The sequence below is a fragment of the Anabrus simplex genome, chromosome 5, assembly GCF_040414725.1.
Source record: "Anabrus simplex isolate iqAnaSimp1 chromosome 5, ASM4041472v1, whole genome shotgun sequence".
NCBI classification, from domain to species: Eukaryota; Metazoa; Arthropoda; class Insecta; order Orthoptera; family Tettigoniidae; genus Anabrus; species Anabrus simplex.
The window spans coordinates 170,631,124-170,653,735 of record NC_090269.1 but is presented as its reverse complement, the minus strand read 5'-3'; the positions used below and the strand labels follow the sequence as shown (position 1 = coordinate 170,653,735).

General features: G+C 43.0%; 1 protein-coding gene across 1 annotated transcript in view; it reads left to right on the top strand.

Moving 5' to 3' along the window:
• LOC136873875 (DET1- and DDB1-associated protein 1) overlaps positions 1 to 22,612 on the top strand; it is a 100,481-nt gene that overhangs the window by 58,384 nt on the left and 19,485 nt on the right. Inside the window, exon 3 of the mRNA XM_067147178.2 lies at positions 12,790 to 12,851. Within this exon, the coding sequence (XP_067003279.1) occupies positions 12,790 to 12,851 (62 nt within the window). The remainder of the gene's footprint in view (positions 1 to 12,789; positions 12,852 to 22,612) is intronic.

The window sequence follows — 22,612 nt, the reverse complement described above, 5'->3', positions numbered from 1 at the left end:
CTCGATTTATAATTTCTGAGTTACAAGCTTAAGTTTACAAAATGAGGAATAATTTAGTCAAGGGCAGAAATCCCCTAATACAAGAGCATTTGCTCCCAAAATTACAATATCTAGCCTTCCAGAGGCACCCTTCACTATTACAAAACTTTGAAAAGCGCGTACATGCTCTCGATTTCTTACAGCCTACTCAAGGCAACATCACATCACAATTTTACCCCCTCTGATCTTATAAGGCATGAATTACAAATGGAAATAGTTATACACAGGGGTATCTAGTACCCAACCTACTGGGCCTTTGCGGAAAGAGAACAGGTTAAATAAATGGCCCGAACACAACCAGAATGGAGGCATACACTGCGCTCCCAGATAATGAAATATTATAAACCTACAGGGCTCTTGGCCAATGAAACTGGGGCTAGTCCCAAACTACTGAGGTGGCTCGCATGGAAATAACTTTAATATATTACAGGAAAGGAAAATTGCAAAATCGTAGTCACTTCGAACCGATATGAAGGGGAGCTCAAGAGGGTAACTCACTTTCTATCCCCGATTTACAATTACAGACTTTATGAAATTTTACATGGAAAAATAAGAAGTTTACATTAAAATAGTTACATAGTTAGAAATTCGCACCTCCCCCTCAGATAAGAAAGATTGAATTTATGTGGCCATTACCTGGCGGATGTTTTGCCGGACAATTGGCATGGAAACTAGAAAAGCCGTAACTTATATACCCTCAGGGAAGGTTCAAGAGGATTCTGGTTTAATCCGTACACACCCTCTCATTTTTATTGGTTGTTACACTCAAAACCGAACAAGAAGCCTGTGATAGGCTGAAAATTAATTAGAGAAAATTTTCATTGGCCAGATTCAAAACTGGCAGAATGAGAAGTGTTGCAAATCTAGAATTACATAAAAAGCAAATGAAAGTTGAGAAAACCTATAGACACAAAATTTCTTTCAATAACACTTCCTTTACCTTACACCAGAGTGCATGATTATAGTTTTTTGGTAGTGACATCTTTGGAAAAAGTCCAAACTTCTTGATGTAAACAACCACACAGCAAATAAAACCAGTCAGTTTAGGCAACTTCAGAATAACACAATTACTTAATACTTCAGTAGTCACATCTTCTGATTAAAGTCTCAGCTTTATGTAGTAGCAATTTCACATTTGGGTCGGTAGAGGAGTTCATTTAGGCGCTTATTTTGAATGTGCGGAGTTGAGGTGTACCTCCTGGTACACTGAGAACTGAATACAAATGTGTTATTTGCATCAAAGTACAAGGTGTTGGCCCTAGTCTTCTTCAGAATTTGTTCAGTTGTTTGGATTAAAAACATAATATATCCACAGAGACGCACATGAAACAGTTGAAACAGTTGACTACCGACTGCCTAAATCGGCATGTCAGTTAACCACAACACGTGTTCACCGGTGAAACTCCTAAACAATAACCCGTCATAACCATCAAGACCACCTCCTTATACAAATATATAAATGTCGACATACAGTGCATGTTTCATGACATAACCTCACAATCAATGCGATTGTATCATAATAATAATAATACAAATACTGACTGGATGCAACACTTCCTAGCCATACATACAAGAAATAATAATAATATAATAATAATAATAATAATACATGTACCGGTTGGTACACCCCGACCCCGCAAATTTAAATTGTGCACCTAAAAAGTATCCCCTACAGGAGAAACTCTGAACTTTAAAATCTGTATTAAATCAAAGGTTTCTTGGAAGATGTCACTACTGTAAATTTTGAAGTGTTCTGAACTGTGTCTATTTCGATTTGTGTTTGTTTGCTCTGTAGCAAGAAGTGTGGACATTCTCTTCTAGATGTCACTACATAAAAACTATAACTGTGCACCCTGGTGCGAAGTGAACAAACTGTTTTTGAAGAAATTTTGTATCCATAAGTTTGTTCTTTGTTAAATTTCTTTCGTTCATTTTTTGGGTTGGAAATATTGATCTCTGTTTCTGCCAGTTTTAAATTCAGTCAATCCTAAATTTTCTAAATTAATTTTCCACCAATCCTAGATTTCTTCTTCAGTTTTGACATGTAATCTTTAGCCGACCAATAAAAGGTAGTGGGTCGGACTGTTTTATTCACGAAAGGTCTCGAACTTTCCCCGAGCATATAAAACTGCTGAGGTTCATGGCTCATCGCCAGTTTGACAACTTGCTTAGTGTGTGATTATGTAGCAGGGGGCGGGAAACGCCTCTTTCATCGGGCAGCAGTTCATCAACGAGGTAATGGCTGTTTAAGAGCTTTATTTCTTGATAGCTCAGCAGTTTCAACCCGCGGGGGAAGGTTTGAATCCTTTTCAATGTAAACCTTACTATATTCATGTAAATTAACCGCAATTCGGGATAGAGAATGCTTAACCCTCTCGAGCTCCCACTCATGTTGTTTTGAGGTAACTACGTTTTCATAATCGATTTTCTTCTCTTCTTAATGTAATAAATTATTCTTCTACGAGTCACCTCCCTAGTATGGGATTAGCCCCTGTATAACTGGCCGAGTGCCACTTAGGTTTTAAGAAGTTTCATGTAGGAGTGCAAGCTACGCCTCCAGTCAGTTTGGTTTTTTGGGCCATTTAATTAACCCAAAGTTTTGTTTTCTTCATGTGAAGGCCCTGTAGGTTGGGTACAAGATACCCCTGTTTCACTGTATGTGTGCCTTGAGGGCAGTTAGGAGTGAAGTTTGTTGTGGCCTTTGATAGGCTAGTAAACTTGAGAGCGGGACTGCTCTTTCCAAATTTGATCTCTGTGTGCCTCTAGGAGGCTTGACATTCTAATTAGGGGCAATTGCTCCTTGGTATGAAGGGGTTTTCTGCCCTTTGGTTGTGAGCTGAGGGCTCAAGGAATGTAAAACAGGGCTCGAAGCCTCAAAACTTGTAACGACTGTAATCTATAATTTCTTAATTTGATGATTTGCTACTTGGTACCTGTTACACTTTTGTTATTTGTTGTCATTTGTTGATTTTGAAACGAAAATATAACCTTTGTTAAAGTTTTAAATTAACTTTAATTTGGTAATTGAGATCTATTCCAGCCCGCACCTTCTTTCACCTCTGCTGTTCCACAGATACCTCGGAACAATAATAATAATAATAATAATAATATTAATAATAATTCGAGATCATTCTTCAATTATTTACCCATGGGTAAGTGAATTTTGTTTTCAAGTTATGTACGTTTATCGCACTTGCGTCAATAGCCCCCCTATAACTTGAAACAATTTCCACACTTTGTCATACTCGTTGAATTTGCTTTGGACATAAATTGTATCTTCTTTCTTCCTCAATGTCGCTGGATGTGCTCTCCTCCTCTTGACCAGCATGTGCCGTGTCGGGGGTCGGGGTTGCCTTGCTGCCAGCCTCTTCCTCGATGATAGTCGATGTGTTCTCCTCACAATGACCCGATGGTGCTGTGTCATTAGTAGCCTCTCCTCCACGCTTACTCTATGTGAGCAGCAGTTGGGTGACTCGCTGCAACTCTGATGCATGGACCTTGACAGGAGGGTTGGTCTTCAGTATGTAGACCCCATGGCCCAACTGTTTATCCACCTCGATGAGACCAACCTACTTAGGTGCGAGACCTGCGTGAAACCCTCCAATCTTCTTACTGACTGGGTATTTACTTCGCAGTACTTGTTGGCCTGGTTGGAAGATCTGGGTCTCTTCAATTTCTTGAGCCTTGACCTTGTTAAGGGATCTCTTCTCGGCCAAAGCTTACTTCTCCTTGATGTTCTGCTGCTGCTGCCACTCTGCTAGGGGAACAGCTGTATCGTCTTGACCCGAAGTGGGTGATGGGACATATCTCCCAATCCCGGTGCCGTACAGCTGTCGACCAAGAAACAGCTGTGCTGGGGAATGGCCAGTGACACGGTTGATGCGTCGTCGCAGGACAAAGCGTGACTGTGGTATCTGACGGTCCCACAGTCGACATTCTTTGTCTATCAGGTGGACTCGTTGCATCCTTTTCCACTCCTGGTTCCGCCGTTCCTTTTGATTTGTCTTTGAGTTTTAGATAGGGGTGGTCCAGTGCTCCACACCCTATTCCGTCATCATTTGCTGCCACTTTGACGTGAACTGACTCCCGTTGTCACATAGATTGCACCGTGGATAACCGTAGCGGCTGAATACCTTGTCTTGTAGCAGGCTGGTGACGCATCCCGTCGTGGCTTCAGGTATCGGCAAGGCCTGAATCCGTCTTGTGAAGAGGTCAGTCATTACTAGGAGTCCTGTTCTTTTCCGTGGTGTTCTAGGGTAAGGACCCATCAAGTCCAGGGCTATGACCTCCCACGGGCGTTGTGGCAGTCTTCCTCGTTGACTGGAATCTGCCTTCCTGCTGCTCGCCTTGATGCAGGCACAGATGTAGCACCCCTTCGTGTAGTCCAGGATGTATTTCCACATGTTGACCCAGAAGAATCTTCATCGGATAGACTGATATGTCTCTTCTCCTCTTGGATGTCCGGCTTCGGTGCGGTCGTGGAATTCTTGCGGATGTCCGTGGTGTGCTGTCTGGGGATTACCACTATTGCAGGCGTGTTGGAGAGGTGCGACCTGTACATGAAGGGTCCTCCGTCAACCCGGAAATTCTTGTAGCACATCTTGAATTCCCTCGGGGCAAGTCGACTATCGGTGTGCTGTCTCCTATCCACTGCGTCATGCTCCTACAGGGCTTGTCTCGTTCCTGCCACTGTTTGATCACTCCCAGATTTAGTTCCTTATAAGGGCAGGCTCCTTAGGCTCACTCTGGTGCTTTTGTAGGAACTCCCTCTCGACAGTGGTGCTCCTAGCTTCAGGTTCCATCGCCGGGTGCCTAGATAAGCTGTCTGCTCCTATGTTTGTGGGTCCTGGGACGTGACACACAGCAAAATCAAATTCTGTGATTAACAGGGCCCATTGCATCAATATAGATTTTGAGCCAGAGACCGAGTTCAACCATTTGAGAGCGGAGTTATCGGTGTAGAGTTGGAACTTCCTTCCCTCCAAGTAGCCTCTGAATTTGCCCATGGCGCACACCACGGCTAAGGCTTCCTTAATACCAATATAAATGGTCTGTTATTGGACATTATAAATTTTCCAGCTAACTCATTCCTGGTTGCCAGCGTTTCGCCCCCTTGTGCTAGGCTGGGCTCATCAGTTGGTACCTAGCACACCTACCAAGACGCTGGATAGTGCATACTGTGGAGGCCACTGCATAGGCTAATTGTAGCCACCGGCAGTGCCAATGCACTATGAGACACATTGTCTCATTATCAAAAATTGATGCCTGCTTGGCCATTCCCTATGGGAATCAACATCTACATCATAAGGCTTCCTTCTCGGCAGTGCAGTAGCGTTGTTCTGTGGGAGATAGTTTCCTGCTGGCATGCTCGATGACCCTTCCACCGTCACTCCTCTCCTGGAATAATACTGCTCTTAAGCCGGAGTCGCTGGCGTCCATCTGCAGGCACATCTTCCATTGAGGGTCGGGATGGGCTAGACCGGGAGCGTTGCATATTGCAGCCTTAAAGCCTTGGAATGCTGCCTCTTTCTTGCTGGTCCATTGGAATGGGCGGTTGTTATGGATTAGGTGAGTGGTATTGCCTTTTGTTCAAAGTGTCGCACGAAGCTGCTATACCATCCACACAAGCCAAGGAACTGACGTACTTGGTCCGCGGGCATTCAGCTTCTTTGATAGCTTGATTCTTCTCCAGTTGCCTTTCTAAGCCTTCAAATGTTAGGACAGGCCAAGATATTCTACGCGGGACTGGACAAAGTGGCACTTCTCTAGTTGGCAAGTCAGTTCATGAATCTTCAGTCGTTCTAGCACATCCCTCAGATGTACAAGGTGTTCTTGAAAATTTTTGCTGTGAATTAAAATGTCATTGAGATGCACTTGGCAGAAATCTTCATCATATCCTGATAATACCTTATCCATCAGTCGCATGAAGGTGGCAGGAGCATTCTTCAATCCAAAGGGCATTACTGCAAACTGGTACAATCCTCTCAGTGTCATGAACTTTCTTCGACCTCCACTTCCCAGTATCGAGAGTTGAGATCCAGTGTGCTGAAAATCCTAGACCCACTTACTTGTTTCAGAGAGTCTTTCACGTCAGGCATGGGGTAGGTATCACTAATGGTCTTCTCGTTCAACCTGCGGAAGTCCACACGTAATCGATGTTCCCCATTCTTCTTCGGTAGGGCGATATGTGAAGCCCAATAGGATGTAGACAGTTCGATGAGACCTTGCCCTTCCATTTCTTGAATTTTCTGGATGACGAAGTTGCGCTTATCTGGGTTGATTGGATATCGACGTTGTTTGATGGGTGAGGAAGCGCTGCATTCAATGGTGTGCGTTACCGTGGTAGTCCATTATATTTTATTGGTGACGACTTTTGGAAAGTCCTTTAAGGTGTATCTCAGCTCCTCTTCTTCCCTTGGTCAAAGATCTATTAACTTGATATCTCCTAGGTTTACGTCAACTTCCGTATCCTTGTGAGTCCGGAGATTTCCATCATGCCAAACAATCCTCAGACATCTGTCTTTTCCCGAAATGACTTCATGAGCTGCATAGTCTAGGATCACCTTTTATTCCACCAGAAAGTCATGACCTAATATGATGTCAGGTGTCAGGTTATGAATCACTGCAAAATCAATTACAATGGGCATGTTCATGCATTTAGCAGTTAGGTTAGTCTGTCCTTGGATGGTGAGACTTCATGGGTGGTAGTAATCTGGTAACAGTCCCATTGACAAATGAATGGCTTGCTTGGCTGTCGAGTATGGCTGAAAAATTCTTGTTTCCAATCCTTAAGATGATAGCTGGGCGGGATTGGCCTATTCTACTCACTATCTCACCAATCCCTCTCCCATTTGACCAGGATTACTCATCTGTCAGGTCTTGAGGCACCTTCCTGTTCTCGGTCCAACCCCCCCCCCCCCCCCCCCAATCCAAAGTGGGCCAGACCTACTTTCTCCGACGTCAGGGTTGGGCGCTTATTCTTCAGGTGTCCCGCTCTTCCACACTGGTAGCACTTCCTAACTGTGCTGGGCTCTTCAGGGGCTTTGCTCTTGTGTTCCTCCTTCAGCTGGGCGATGATTCTGCATAGATCATCAAAGAATCTGGGTTGTGATACTTTCACTAGGGGTCGAATCTTATCGTGGAGTAGCTCTGTGATATCTGGTAAGATCTCTTTTTCGCTTCCTTCCGGGTGCAGACGCTTGAAGAGTTGGTACTTCTGTAGGATGAAGGCACTAGGTCTCATGCCAGTGGATTGTGTTTCAGTCAGTAGCTTCCTTTTCATAGATCTCTTCACCCCTTTGGAATTAAACCTAGCGTGGAATTCCCTTGTGAAGTCCATCCAGTTTAGATTTAAACCCTTCAAGTTGTTCCGCCAAGTAACGGCTTGCCCCTTTAATCGCGGTGTGATGAGTTGCATGAATATGTCCTCTGGTACATTAGTCCTTCCCAATACGTTGACCGATCCCTCGACGAAATTAGTCGGGTTCTCCGCCAGTCGCCCATGAAATTCCGGATCTAGGTGGCCTGTATTACCCGTTAGGTTTGAGAGGGTTAGAAGTGTGTGGTATGTCCTGTTTGAGTCAATCTATTCCCTACTGCGTGAAGGATGCTTTCCCTTATATTCTGCACATCTCCCTTGATGCTCGAAATCCGGTTTTCTATCCTTCCTTCAACAGCAGAAATATGGCTCCCAAGATTTCCTTTGACGGCAGATATACGGCTTTCAAAATTTCTTTGGGTGTTAGAAATCCTCCCCTCAACCTGTTGTTTTATGCCGGAAACCTGTATTTCCAGCCCCTCCTTGAGGGCCAAGATATCCCCTTCCAGCTGGCTTACTCTGCTATATATCTGGTCAACCTGTCCCAGTTTTGACCTGATGTCCAATATCTGCTGCATTATATTCACAATTAAGTATTTATTTATTTTCCACTTAGTCAATACAGTGATTGCTTAAGGCAATTTAATGGTTAAAAATGGTACATGTTTCATATATTATCAACATCTTCAGCCACATAACACTGTTTAGATGAAAAATATATCGTCAGCTTACTAAGTGTGTGTGTCAAAGCAGGAGGCGGGAGGCCTCTTTCATCAGGCAGCTGTTCTTCGACAAGGTAATGGCCACATCACATCTTTCTTTCCTGCTAGCTCCGCAGTTTAACCCGAGGGAAAGGCCCGAAATCATTAACCATGTAACCTTCATTCTAAAAATGTAACTTCTGCCGGCTAATGTAATAATTTCATAAAATCTTTAACTGTAAATCGGGGATAGAGAGTTATATACCCTCTGGTGTCCCCTTCATCTTGGTTTGAGGTGCCATGTTTTGTTTCTCCAATGTGTTAAAGTTATTTCCATGCGTGCTACCTCAGTAGTTTGGGAATAGCCTCTGTTTCGTCGGCCTAGTGCCCTATAGGTTTTTAAACTTTTTTGGAGCTCAGCTTCGACTCCATTCAAATTGTACTCGGGCCGTTTATTTAACTTGTTCTTTTTCACTAAGGCCCTGTAGGTTGGGTACTAGATACCTCTGTGTAATTGATTCCTATTTGTAAATAGTGCCTTGTAAGGCCAGAGATGATTTGAGTTTCTTGCTATGTTGCCTTGAGTAGGCTTGGAAAACTGAGAGCACGCTAGCTCTTTTTCATGTGTGGTAAAAGTGCCCCTGGGAGGCTTAATATTGCAATTTTGGGAGCAAGTGCTCCAGGTATTAGGGGATTTCTGCCCTTTTGTAAATTTGTGTTCTTTTGTAAATTTGAGCTAGGAGCTCGAGAATTGTAAAGCGAGGGGCTTGAAGCCCATATTTTAAAAGTCACTAAATTTTGGATTTTCTTGTCTTGTTTAAGATTTGTCATTGTACCTGACGTTTAATTGTTATGAAAATTTGTTAAGGTTGAATTTAAGAAAATATAACCTTCAGTTTAAGTTTTAAATTCTTTTCTGGACATTGTAGTTAGACCCATTCATCCCGGCACCTTCTTTCACCTCTGCGGTCCACAAATACCCCGGAATAATAATAATAAAAATAATAATTCGAGGTCGTTCTTGCATTATTTACCCATGGGTTCGTTTATATTTTTTTCAAATTATATCCTTGCATCACATATTGTTGATTAATTAAGGGCACAATCACAGAAGTTCCACAGGAACTTGAAATGAAAAAGTGAATTTTCTAAATTGTATGAAATCTGTGAAAACTGGTAAAATAGGCAATTATATGCAAAAATAAAATGAATATGTGCATTTTTCTCCAAAACTTACAACATATGCAAAATAAATTTGATTAAATTTATTTTGAAATTCAAAGATATATTCATGTTTTCTAAATGTGACTCTTCATTAAAAACAAACACTTATATGCAAAATCCTCAATGTAGTTGTGATAGCATCAGCCCTTCTGGATCTTAGCGTGAAGTTTTATGCTGAACGTTCTTTGAATGTACTGTACCACAGAGTGGTAGTAGTGGGTGAGAGAGTATGAAACATTAACGCAGGTTTCATGGATAAATATGGAATCTGTCTTGTATCCAACATTCTTTGGATGCTGTGTAATGGGACAGTCTGGCAACTGTGCATGAGAGAGAAGTAGTAGGTTGCTAATCACTAAGGTTCAGATGTTAAGGAAAAGTCATATTTCTTTTCTGAGCCTATTTTACCGGAAATCTGAAAAATAAATGTGAACAATGAGTCTCTGACCGCGTTTAAAGCAATTTTATGTTGCTTATAAATGCGTATTGGCCATTTTCATTATTTCTGTCATATCTTGCTTATTTTAATTACAGTCGAACCTGCCCTAACGGACACCCTTATTCAACGGACACCTCCCTATAACAATTTTCATCGGAACCGATTTTATTTTACATAGGACAGGTGTTAAATTGGCCTCATTTAAGCGGACACCTTGAACTCCGGACAGCGGACATCGCCATTTGTCCCGTCCACATGACTTAAATGGACACTTTACACGTTGCAGGACAATTTATTATGCCGGACCGCATGTCATTCTTTCTTTTAAAACCATTCTTCAGACATAAGGAAATACCTTTTGAATATTTGTACTATTTCGATTGCAAGGTGAGAGAAAGTACATCGGAATGCAGTTCTACCTAGTTGTGTATAGGCCTATTCCGAGAATTCTAATTGCCCAGAAATGTTGCCAGAGACTGTTGACTCACAAATTACCTGGGGATTTTCTTCCCTTCTTGCATCATTCTATTCATAACTCGGATTGTCGCTGATAAGTTCGAGCTTGGGTAGTCAACTTGAGAAGGAAAAGACAGTACAGGCGCTAATTAGCGAGACAGAAAAACCGTAGCATTTCAGTTGTCTGTTAAACATGAAATGAAATGGCATATGGCTTTTAGTGCCGGGAGTGTCCGAGGACATGTTCGGCTCGCCAGGTGCAGGTCCTTTGATTTGACACCCATAGGCGACCTGCATGTTGTGATGAGGATGAAATGATGATGAAGACGACACATGAGTAACAAGAGACGATCTTGTTTAGATCTTGAGGCAAGAAGAAATGTGATTATTGAAAGTGACAAAGGACTTTCAGTTAGAAAGCTTGCCGAAAAATTCAACTGCGGGAAAACTCAAGTAAACACTATTGTGAAGAATAGAACTGAAATTTTAAAGGAGTGGGAGGAAAATAGGAATCAAGGAGTGAAAAGAAAGCGGGAGTCAGTTTTTTCAGAAGTGAACGTTGCGATACAGTATATGAGTGGTTCAAGTGCGCTCGAGTGAAGAAACTGTGTGTGACTGGACCAATGTTACAAGAAAAAGCTCTAGAAACTGCAAATAATCTGAAAGTTGAGAATTTTGTAGCTTGCAATGGATGATTAGAGTTTTTAAGGTGGATGTTCTTTGCCGTTAAAATGTTTGATTATTTTTACAGACTTGTTTCAGGGGGCACCTCTCGTAACGGACATTTTTCCTTGGAACTGACGGTGTCCGCAGAAGGGAGATTCGACTGCATATATGGTCATATTTGCTTACATTTTGAGCATTCTTGCTTAAATTGAGGTACATGTTATTTACATCGAGTTTTGAACCTAGGATTTCCAAATACTGTAGTAGAAATATTTTTCTTTTCCTGGAATAGCCAAGAAGCAGGTTCAGAAGATCTGATACTGAGGATGTCTCATTGAGGAAGATGTCACTTCAGTAGATATATTTAGCTGGGAAGCAATTAGCAAACAAGGAAATTCCATGTTCTTTCTTGCCCAGTTCATCCTTGACCGGTCCAGTTTCAACCCTCTTTCCCTTTCACCGCCAACGAATTTCAACAGATTGGTCACACCTCTAGTACTACAGTGAGTCCTATCATACCTAAAGAGAAATGCATTGAAGATGTAAAATGAAGAAAACATGTGAAATATTTCAGAGAAAAGATTGTCAGTAGGTCTACTCACAAAACAATTCTCTTTGGTAAAGCATCCGAAGTGAAGGTAGCGGCAGAAAACGATTTAATGTGAATGCATGTTAAAAGTTTTAATATACTGTAGCTCTGTCAGCTTGCATGATTTAATCTGTTTGCTGCATTATCACTACACTTTTTGCTACTTAAGCCATTTAATGTTAGTGATACTCTCATATTTGCTACCTGTCACTAAGTTCCATAAATCATATTTTACTTTTTTAGTCATATTTAGCTAGTTTTTAGGGCATATTTGCTTGCATACTTCTGCAGCTCATAAACTTCTGAACACTACTAATCTCTGTCCATTATTGACTGAGGAGTATTGGAATAAACCTAAACAGGTATTTCTAGGGTCACTGGAGCCACCAAGGATCATTTTGACTTTGGCCTGGGTTCAAGGCTAGATGCCCTCCATGATGCCACGTGATTTTTTGAAATGAAAATCTCATCCCTTGATCAACTGGAATTCGAATTGTAGCCTTACAAGATGGGAAGCCAGCAGTTAAGCCACTGACCTAATCATGCCCCTGAGTATCAGAATACCATCTTGAAATTATTTGTTAGTCCTTTCCACCAACATGATAGGGATGATTTTATCTTTTATTGGATAACAACAGCGTAATAGTCCACCCTGTGTGCATCATCAGTAGTACTTGCAGGAGGTTAGGATTACTTGCATAGAACTGCCATAATTTACTTTTATGTCATCTGATTGAACGTGCCTAGGACAGGATAAAACAGGCTATACAACATTGCAGAAACTCTGCCCAGTCCCTCAGAACATCACAGGTTCACCACTCAGGAAAGGGGTGGATTGGATTGAGAGCATCTGGATGACTTGATGAACAGGATACCAAGGAGGATGTTGGCTTAGGGAATACATAACTTGTACAGGTGAAATATAAATTAGCTGAGTGTAACAAAAGCTGACAAAGGTTAGCAACTGTTGTTAGAGATCAGTCCAGATTTGACTATAATAAAATATTAACTTTCTTTAACTATTTATAAAGGTGCAGTGGTTTTGTGTTTGGTGGAAATGATTAGCTCGGTGGCTTAGCTGCTGACTTCCCACCTAGAAGGCTGACGTGTGAATCCCAGTCAATTCTGGGTTGAGATTTTCATCTCAAAAATCCATATGTGGTATTACGAAGAACATCCAGCCTTAAACCCCAGCCAAGACCAAAATGAACCTGGGTGGCTCCAACAACTACTGAAATGCCTGGTGCAAGCTAAAGAAAGTATAGCAGTTTTGTGCCCCATTTCATAATGCTGTACAATAGTGATTTAGATAGGATTGACATATGAAAATAATTAACTATTTCTTTTCTTCTTACAGTTATAGTGACAGAGAAAACTAATATCCTCCTCAGGTATTTGCATCAGCAGTGGGATAAAAAGGTGAGAACGGTATATTATTACTTAATATTATTTTTCCTATACGAAGAATAGAGATACAGTGACAGAATCATGATCTTGGCGTAGCCTACATTGTAGTCTGTGTTAACATAGCTCTAAGATTAGATAATATTTAGCTTTATTCATCAATAGTGTTTCTTTAACAAAATATAATATCTCAAGTCAGAGTTGTACATTTGCTTACCTGGACATGTAAACTTGAATCGAAATAAGCATATTTAACACAAACTTTCTGTGTAAGAAAGGTTTAAGGTTAACTAGTGCACTTCGGAGCAAAATTAATGTTTTGGTACTATTTTTCCTTTTACTTTGACGGCATGTTGTACACTGACTAAGCAAATGTCATGGGATAGTCACCTAATAGCGTGTGGGGCCTCCTCTGGCCCTGCGAACTGCAGTGAGACGCCGTGGAAGTGAGTCGACAAGTCCCTGGTAGTCCTCTGGACGCAGCTGACACCAAATCGTTTGCAGAGCGGCCGCCAGTGCTGGTCTGTTCGTGGGTGCAGGATCCATGGCATGAAGCCTGCGTTCAAGGACATCCCATATATGCTCGATAAGGTTCACATCGGGGTTCCTGGGTGGCCATGGCAGTTGTTGGACCTCCACTGCATCGGGCGACGCGGGAGCGATGTGGCGGCACGTTATCATCTTGAAACACCGCAGAACCATCTGGGCGCTGGAAGGCCGAAAGTGGGTGGAGATGGTCTCCGAGCAGCTCAACATACTGCGTACCATTCAAAGTCACTTCCAGAACAACTAGGGGGCCCATTCCATACCAGGAAAATGCACCCCAGACCATAACAGAGACACCAACGCCCTGGACCACACCTTCAAGGCAGGCGGGATCCATCGCTTCATGTAGTCTGCGCCATACACGGTGCCACCCATCAGCATGGTGCAGTTGAAATTGTGATTCGTCCGACAATATCACGTTACGCCATTGTTCCATTGTCCATCCCTGACGACTGGAGACAAATGCGCGTCGTTCTGCCCTATGATGTTGGGTTAACAGTGGCACCCGTGTGCGGCGCTGGCTCCCATACCCCATACAACCCATGTTCCTACAGATTGTCCACTGGGAGACGTGTCTAGCACGGCCTGTGTTGAATTAAGCCGTGATTTGTTGCAGGGTTGCTCGTCTGTCACTATTGACAGTCCGTCTCAGATGTCACCAGTCACAGTCATCGAGGGTGGCTGGACAGCCGGTCGTTTGTCTGTTGTGGATGGTGGTAATTCTAAATTCCCATGGAGGGAATTAGATATTTTTCCCACCAAATTTAGAATTTTAGAATTTAGAATTACCATTTGGAAATGCTAGGCGGGCATTAATTCCATTGTGGAGTTTTATCTCCCGTATGCAGTTATCAGACTGTGCCACATAAGAGGCTTCTGATAAGTTCACCTGCATACACCCCAGCATAAGTGGGTAGGGTCTGACACATCCCACTCTGACGAGTCTAGTGTCAGGCCTAAGACGAAATGCTGGTTAATAGAGCAAACGCCTGAAAAGCCATACATCTAATTTTTGATCTGATTGTTGTGGATGGTGACACCCGCATTCAATCATTCACGATACACCCGGGACAAGGTTGATCGTGTGAAGCCGAATTCCCGCACCACTTCCGAAATCACACTTCCCATTCGTCGGGCACTGACCACCATACCCCGTTCGAATGGTGTCAGCTCACTACGACGTTCCATGTTACACTTGTCACATGCACAGCCACTGCTCACAAGGTCTCCTATACAACTGCCGCTGGCAGTTTCTGTGGGTTTACATTCACGCCAATGTCAATAGGTAAAGGATTCATTAACATTAGACTTGCCTGTCCTGCCTTTATGATCCTGTGCTCAATACCTGTGTCCAAATAGTAGCCTACATTACCTTTAATTGCATTGCCTCTTTTTGTGCACCTAAGTAAAATTCATTTACACTGTGAAGTCTTGAAATGAAGTTGACTAGCAGATTTCAGATAAATCAGTGCATGTTCTTTTCAATTCAGTGTTTCGCAGGTTTGTCCAATTACTTTCACTGTGCTGTATCTTTTGAACACCTGATGATATAAGCAGAACTTATTGTGGTCATCATCTTCTTGAGGTCTTTCTCAGTGAGTCCAAAAATCCTAACTGAGGGCAAATATGAGTGTCCAGTAACTGGAAATACCAGTTCAGATTTGTCAAAAAAGAGGATGGTGCATACATTGTAAGCCACTTTGCACACATTGCCAACATATAAATGTATTTATTTTGGCTGGCGCAGCCATCAGCAATCAACTTGACTTAAGTGAATCCTTGTAAATCTTTGGATCGTAACTCATTGAAAACCGCTGATGCTATTTCCTTTGATGATTTCTTTTGCCTCATACTCCAGCCACGTATAAACAGACACATTGTCAGGGTGCAGTTTGCTTTGACATATGTCTCTTACAGTGGACAGATTGTAACGCTAGAGTTGTCTGGAATAAGTTGACTGATCACATAATTTTGGCAAAATGAGGTTCTTTTGGCAATCGTAGGACACAAAAACAAGAATTTTCTCAAATAATGAAAATGAGGAAAATAATTCCAATAAATGAGATTGTTGATCCTAAGCTTGAAACGACATTTCAAAAAGTCGATAAAAATTCTATGCTTGTTTTTTGTGGATGTTTCTCTTCAAAATTAAGGTTGATATTCCCATTCATTTTTTCAAACTTAATTGGTTGCTTTAGTTCCAAGCATGTACTGTACTCTGTGCCTGGAAAAGAAAACCCTAAATTAAACCTGGTATTAAAAATGTGCCGAAAGTAAGCTTCCTTCACTTGCAATTTCACTTCTCTACCTTCACTATACATATGTCATAGTTTGCTGATACGTAGCTCAGATGGTAAATATTTATGTGCAGTTTTGTTGCGACTGTAATGGGATTCGACAGCCTGAACGTTTTTTTTTTTAATGAAGTTTAGCATAGCTTCTAATTTCTTTTCCATGATCTTTTCTTGGTCTTCACCTTGTTTCTAACCCTCTGAGAGTGGGGGACGCACATGTAGAATACACCCGTGGTATCCCCTGCCTTCGTAAGAGATGACTAAAAGGGGCGACCTAGGCGCGGACATGGATTGCAGTTGGATATCATGTGTTGGACCTCCTGTGGATGGGAGGGGCTGAATACATTCACTGGTAATCCCTGCCTGTCGTAGAAGGCGACTAAAAGGGTCATGTGGCCATAGTCCCCTCTTTATTTTTTTATTTTTTTTTTGATGGTTAATTTTAGACCTACTCCAAATTTTTGATGTGCGTGGTGCTCAGAAATGGACTTCCTATGTGTGCAACTACGCTCGAAAGCCCGTGTCAGTAACCACCCAGAAAGCGGCGGGTGGGAGTGTCATGTACCCTTGCAGTAGTATCCACCTGACAACACAGGTCCCCGCACAGCCGAAGGCCAGGACATATTCTTATTAATTATTTTTATTTATTTTTAACTATATTTAGTGCTCTGTACACGCCGGTTACATGCTATTGCAGGTGACTGGAGGAAGGGAGTCCTAGTGCTCATTGCCTCAGTCCTCCCATATTAGGCATTGTCCAACATCGGACCCCGGGCAGTACCGGCTATGACCAGGTGGGTACTGCCTTGGCTGCTTGGTTTGGCTACAGAGACCCCTGATCGGAGTAGGTGGTATTCGGGGAGGATGATTTTGGACATAGCGTCGAAACAACTTCCGCCTGCCTCCTTTAACTTTTCCCTAAGGGGGGCAACCCCTTGGGAACAAGCGCAGCGTATTAGTCTGGGTCCCAGCTTCCCTAGGTTCCTGGTTGTTACCAGAACCGATGGGCACGATTTCAAGCTGGTTAAATCTATTCTTTTCAGTCGACACATCAAAGGCGTATACGGTGAACTTGAGGATCTGAAGAAAATGCACAATGGTGGTTTGCTTCTGAAGATGAGCACTGCGCTCCAAGCAGATTGGTTGCTTAAGTTCGACCACTTTGGCGACATCACTGTCAAAGTGGAAGAGCACAAAACCTTGAATCTGGTTCGTGGAGTTATTTTCCAGCGTGATCTCGTTCTGAACACTGACGATGAATTGATGGAAGACGTGAAGCACTGTGGCATGACACACATCCGGTGCATTACGCGTAAAGTCAACGGTGAAGACGTTGCCACGGGTGCGTTCATAGTCTCCTTCAAATTGTCAGTGTTGCCAGAGGAAGTCAAGGTAACAACCTGTCGTTGCGATGTGAGGTTGTACATCCTGCCTCATACACATGGTATCTCATTGTTCGAATCAGTCTGTGTGTGGTACATGTGGAAAAGTAGCTCACGGTGCAGAGGAGTGCACACCTCCACACAAGTGCACTAACTGCCCTGGTCTTCGTTCTCCTCGAGACTGGAACTGTCCGACCTATGTGAGTCAGAGGAAGATCCAGGAGATAAAGACCCTGGATGGTCTTTCCTACCAGGAAGCGCACCGTAAGTTTAATTCTCTGAATGCACCGGCCAAGACACTAGACTTCAGCATGATAGCACAGTCTCTCCCAGGTTCCTCATTTTCATCTGGAACACCTTTCGAGAAGATCGCTGTGCCCAAGGCGGTAGTTGCTCCTGTGAGCAACACTGCAAAGAGAATGAGCTCAAAGGCGGGTCCATCCCTGCCTTCGACCACCCATAAGCCTGTGCCGGCTAAGAAACCTACGCCAGCACAGAAGGGGAAGAATACAACGTCTCCTTCCCTCACAAGGTCGGCGAAAGGTCTGATTCTGCACCAGCGGGTTTTCCTCCTGGAAAACCTGCGCACTCCCCTCGCAGGAAGAAACTCTGCCCCCGGAGTACGTCGAAGGAATTCAAGGCATGGAGCATTTATCTCCATCTTCGGATGGGGATGTGAGTATAGGTTAGGTAGCATTACACGCTCCTAACCTAATCCCCAGAAGTCCACACCCACACTATGGCACTGTTACAATGGAACTGTAACGGTTATGATAGGCATCTTGCTGAGCTGTGCCAGCTCATTAGCGAGTATTCAGCGAGTATAGTCTGTATTCAGGAAATAAATTTCTGACTAGGTCATCATACGGTCTTGAGAATTTTTTGACTATACTCAACAGAACGACATTATGCTCACCGGGCTTTCGGTGGTGTTGGCATTTTTGTCCGTTCTGATACCTACAGCGAAGAGATCGCACTAAGAACGCCACTGGAGGCTGTAGCAGTTTGTGTTCCGCTGCCTGTCATAGCAACAGTTTGTAATGTTTATTTTCCACCAGGCCAGCCTCTTAGCATAAATGATGTCATTGATCTTATAGATCAGCTTCCTTGTCCCTTCCTCTTATTGGGTGATTTTAACACCCATCACCCCTTATGGGGCTCTGATGCGCCTTGCCCCAGGGGGAGTTGGAAGCATTAGTAACAGAGCTGGATTTATGTATTTTGAACACGTTACGGCACATACTCTTGCATAGACTTAACACTAGGATTACCAAACATTCTTTCTACCTACTTTTACCGAAGCGGTTATTTTGACCGATAGCGGTACGTATTCGTTTCTTGAGGATATTGGTGCCAGGAAAAGGTTCGAATTGAGCATAAAAACATCATAGACCATAATTTAATTTTTATCATACATGACTTGTGAACACTATTATGAATAAATAAATAAACAAATAAGTACACTAGTAAGGCAGAATGTTCTTCTTACACACTTTAGCTTACATTAGATACATATCTGCATGAATGTCACTTTCTGCTTTTCAACTTATTTGTTGCACTGTACACACACACTTTGCTTGGTCGCCTTTGAAGTGAACTTAATCACAGACCAGTTTTCTACAGATTGCACACCTTTCAATAGTCTTGTTCCCTTTGCACACTTCTTCCCTGATTGATGAAAAACTCAGCAAGACGCAATACTATGTGTTCACTTAGGGTCTGATAGGTGGGTCGCGTTTTATCTTTTCCAAGATAGGGAAAACTGTTTACAACATACTTGGCTTCCACATCGACAGCCAACCAAAATCTCATACCTAACTTTTCTGGTTTCTTGGCGATATACTGCATAAATGGGTAGCTTTCGTTGGAAAGAGCTGTTCATCCACGGTAATGTTCTCACTTGGTCTGAAGCAAATAGTGAAATTAGGTATAAACTTGTCCAGCACAACAGATACAAGCGCCAATCTATGTTTTCAGGTGATCGCTGCTGGTAGCTTTTTCATCGAATCGAATAAACATCATGAAATCCGGGAAACAGTTTGGTGCCATAGTTTGGGAGAAACGTCCAGGACCGCACTTCTGCGACCACAGATCGAGAACGTCCGTATCAGCTTCATAAGTTCCGCGTGCGTATAAAATACCTATGACAGCGTCCAATTCTTCCAGACAAAGTGTCCGTTCAGGATTGTTCAGAACTTTGTGGGCTCCAACCTCAGTATATCATTCGATGTGGCACAGCTTGGATTCGTCAATAAAAAGATGACAAGCTGTAGCGGCACAAGTTCCTTCAATGTGGCGTTTTGCATGTCCTGTGGAACCTCGGACTTCTCTCAGTATATTTTACTGTCCTCGACGGCCTGGCAGGCTTTGTAGATCAACAAGAGCCGGGCTGAGTGGCTCAGATGGTTGAGGCGCTGGCCTTTTGATCCCAACTTGGCAGGTTCGATCGTGGCTCAGTCCGGTGGTATTTGAAGGTGCTCAAATACGTCAGCCTTGTGTCGGTAGATTTACTGGCAGATAAAAGAACTCCTGCGGGACTAAATTCCGGCACCTTGGCGTCTCCGAAAACCGTAAAAGTAGTTAGTAAGACGTAAAGCAAATAACATTATTATTAGATCAACAAGAGTCCACACTGTTCCGTCCAAAGCGACTTCTTCCTCGCCGACCGTCATGTACTGACCACGCCCATATGTTGAGTTACCACAGCGTATACTCGGCCTTCTGTAGTTAATATCGTGCTCCTTGCTAGTAATTTCTTTATCTTAGTGTTTCCTTCACCTGCAAAGTATAATACCTAACTTACTTACACTGTACACAGAATTACGTAAATACAAAATTACTAACTTCAAATAGGCTTTCTTTTGTTATCAGCTTCTTTGCCAGTGTGCGTGCGTCGCCATTTGGCGGGTAGTTCCCTAACCTTTGAGGTCGAAGGCTGCTGTGTGATTTCATGTTCACGTAGAAATTCTGCAGGCTCGACGCAACTAGAATCACTATCCGAACTATTTCTGTTTGTTAAGTTATATACCTCTTCGAAAATATTGGGGTCTAAATCAGTCCCACCGAGCTCGATAGCTGCAGTCGCTTAAGTGCGGCCAGTATCCAGTAATCGGCAGATAGTGGGTTCGAGCCCCACTGTAGGCAGTCCTGAAGATGGTTTTCTGTGGTTTCCCATTTTTACACCAGGCAAATGCCGGGGCTGTACCTTATTAAGGCCGTGGCTGCTTCCTTCCACTTCCTAGGCCTTTCCTATCCCATCGTCGCCAAAAGACCTAACTGTGTCGGTGCGACGTAAAACAAATAGCAAAAAGAAAGAAAATCAGTCCCAGCTTCATCGCTTGATTGTGATGGGGGAAATTATATGCTTATGCTTCAGAATTTTGGCATCCATTTGCAGACTACGCGAGAACATGTTTCTTCGGGGTATTTACAAACAATCGGGAAATCGAGTTTGAATTTTGTAACGAGTGAACACGGCGGTTGACTGCTCGAAACGATTGCACACCTTTCATTACTGAACAAATACTGACTATATTTTCCTGTCAGTGTACTTGTATCATTGTTTGAAAAGAGTCAACAGTTCTCCCATTGCAGCACAACAATAAGTTCTATTCGACACTACGGTAATAAAGTACACTGTAACAGCTTGTTAGAATGATACCCCTCTCCAAATGAATGCCACAAAAGTGTGACAGGGTAGCTACTGCAATACCGGTCAAAATGACCGTCCCGTAAAAGTAGGTATATGACCTCATAGCGCTAACTAGAAAGGAGTTACTGGTTTTTGAAGCTATATGCCGAAAAGTACACTTAATATCAATAAAAGCTACCAAAGGGTTTGTATGTTCTAACCGTATAACGAGAGTGATAGAGAAAACAAAACTGAAAACGGTCATTTTGACCGCTGCGGTAATGCTAGTGTTAAGTCTATGCAGCTGAACGTTGGTTCCACTGTTTCGGTGGAATACACACGATCTTTGTGACTGTGACCCTTTTCCCATTATTCTTACTTTGTTACAACAAAAATCCGTCCAGGCTCCTCCTCGATGGATTCTTAAACATGCTGGTTGGCCAAAGTTCACATCCCTAGCTGTCTTTAACGCCGATACCATGCGGACCGTTAACGGCAAAATAACTTACGTAATACAAGATATCCTTGCTGCTGCTGAGGAGTCCATTCCCTCTTTCTCAGGGCCTCCTCACCGAAAACTCGTTCCTTGGTGGAACGAAGAAATTGCAGCAGCTATCAAAGAACGCCGTCGAGCCCATAAACGTTATCATAGGCAGCCTACTGTGGCCAACTTGATAACATTTAAGAAACTCCGTGCTAAGGCACAAGTTCTTATTCGCCAAAGTAGAAAGTTTTGTGGGAGAGATATTCCATCATCTCAAGTGTGAACTAAACTTCAACGTATTTCGGGTATCCAAGGACCCTCTTCTGTACCAGGAATTTCCATTGCAGGCAGTGTCGTCGCTGAACCTCTCGCGATTGCTAACCATTTCGCAAGTCATTTCGCGGATGTGTCTGGCTCCGGGAATTACCATCATGATTTCCTCGCTCTGAAGTGGGAGGCAGAACATCATCACCTTAGTTTTGCCACTCACGCTTCAGAGGACTATAATGTGCCCTTTACGGAGTGGAAACTCCGCAGCGCCTTGGCGCTTTGCAATGACACTTCTCCTGGGCCAGACAATGTCCATAACCAGATGTTGAAACACCTTAGTGAGGATAGTCTATTATATCACCTTCGCGTGTTCAATTGAATCTGGATAGAGGGTGAGTTTCCGTCTCAATGCCGAGAGGGCATAGTAATTCCTGTCCTCAAGCCTGACAAAGATCCTAAAGTGTGCAGGAAGTTACAGACCGATTTGTCTCACAAATTGCCTGTGTAAGCTCTTTGAGAGGATGGTAAATCGCCGACTTGTGTGATGTCTGGAGAAACTAGGACTATTGTCCAAGTACCAGTGTGGTTTTCGAGCCACTTGCTCGACCACTGACCATTTGGTACGCCTGGAGAGCTCTATCCAGGATGCGTTTCTCCGCAAGCAGCATTTGGTAGCTGTTTTCTTTGACTTAGAAAAGGCCTATGACACCACATGGCGATATGGTATCCTTTCAGTCCTGCATCAGTGGAGATTCCGAGTTAACTTGCCAGTATTTATTGTGAATTTTTTGTCCCTCCGACTATTCTGTGTCCAAGTAACGATATTCGCAAAACAATGTTCAGGAAAATGGAGTCCCACAGGGATCGGTTCTTAGTGTCACTCTGTTCACGATTGCCATAAACGGAATTGTTGCTGCTGCTGGTTCAGCAGTAATACCATTGCTATATGTAAACGATTTTGTTCTGCACTATAGCTCGCGTAATATCGCAGTCGCTGAGCATCAATTACAGCAAGCTTTTAGAAGAGTGGAACAGTGGACCTTCGAACATGGCTTTTTGGTTTTTCACCACAAAGACCTTTGTTGTCCACTTTTTTCGGCAACGTACTGTTCACCCACATCCGGAGCTTTATTTAGGGAATGTTGCTATTCCTGTAGGTGACACGGATT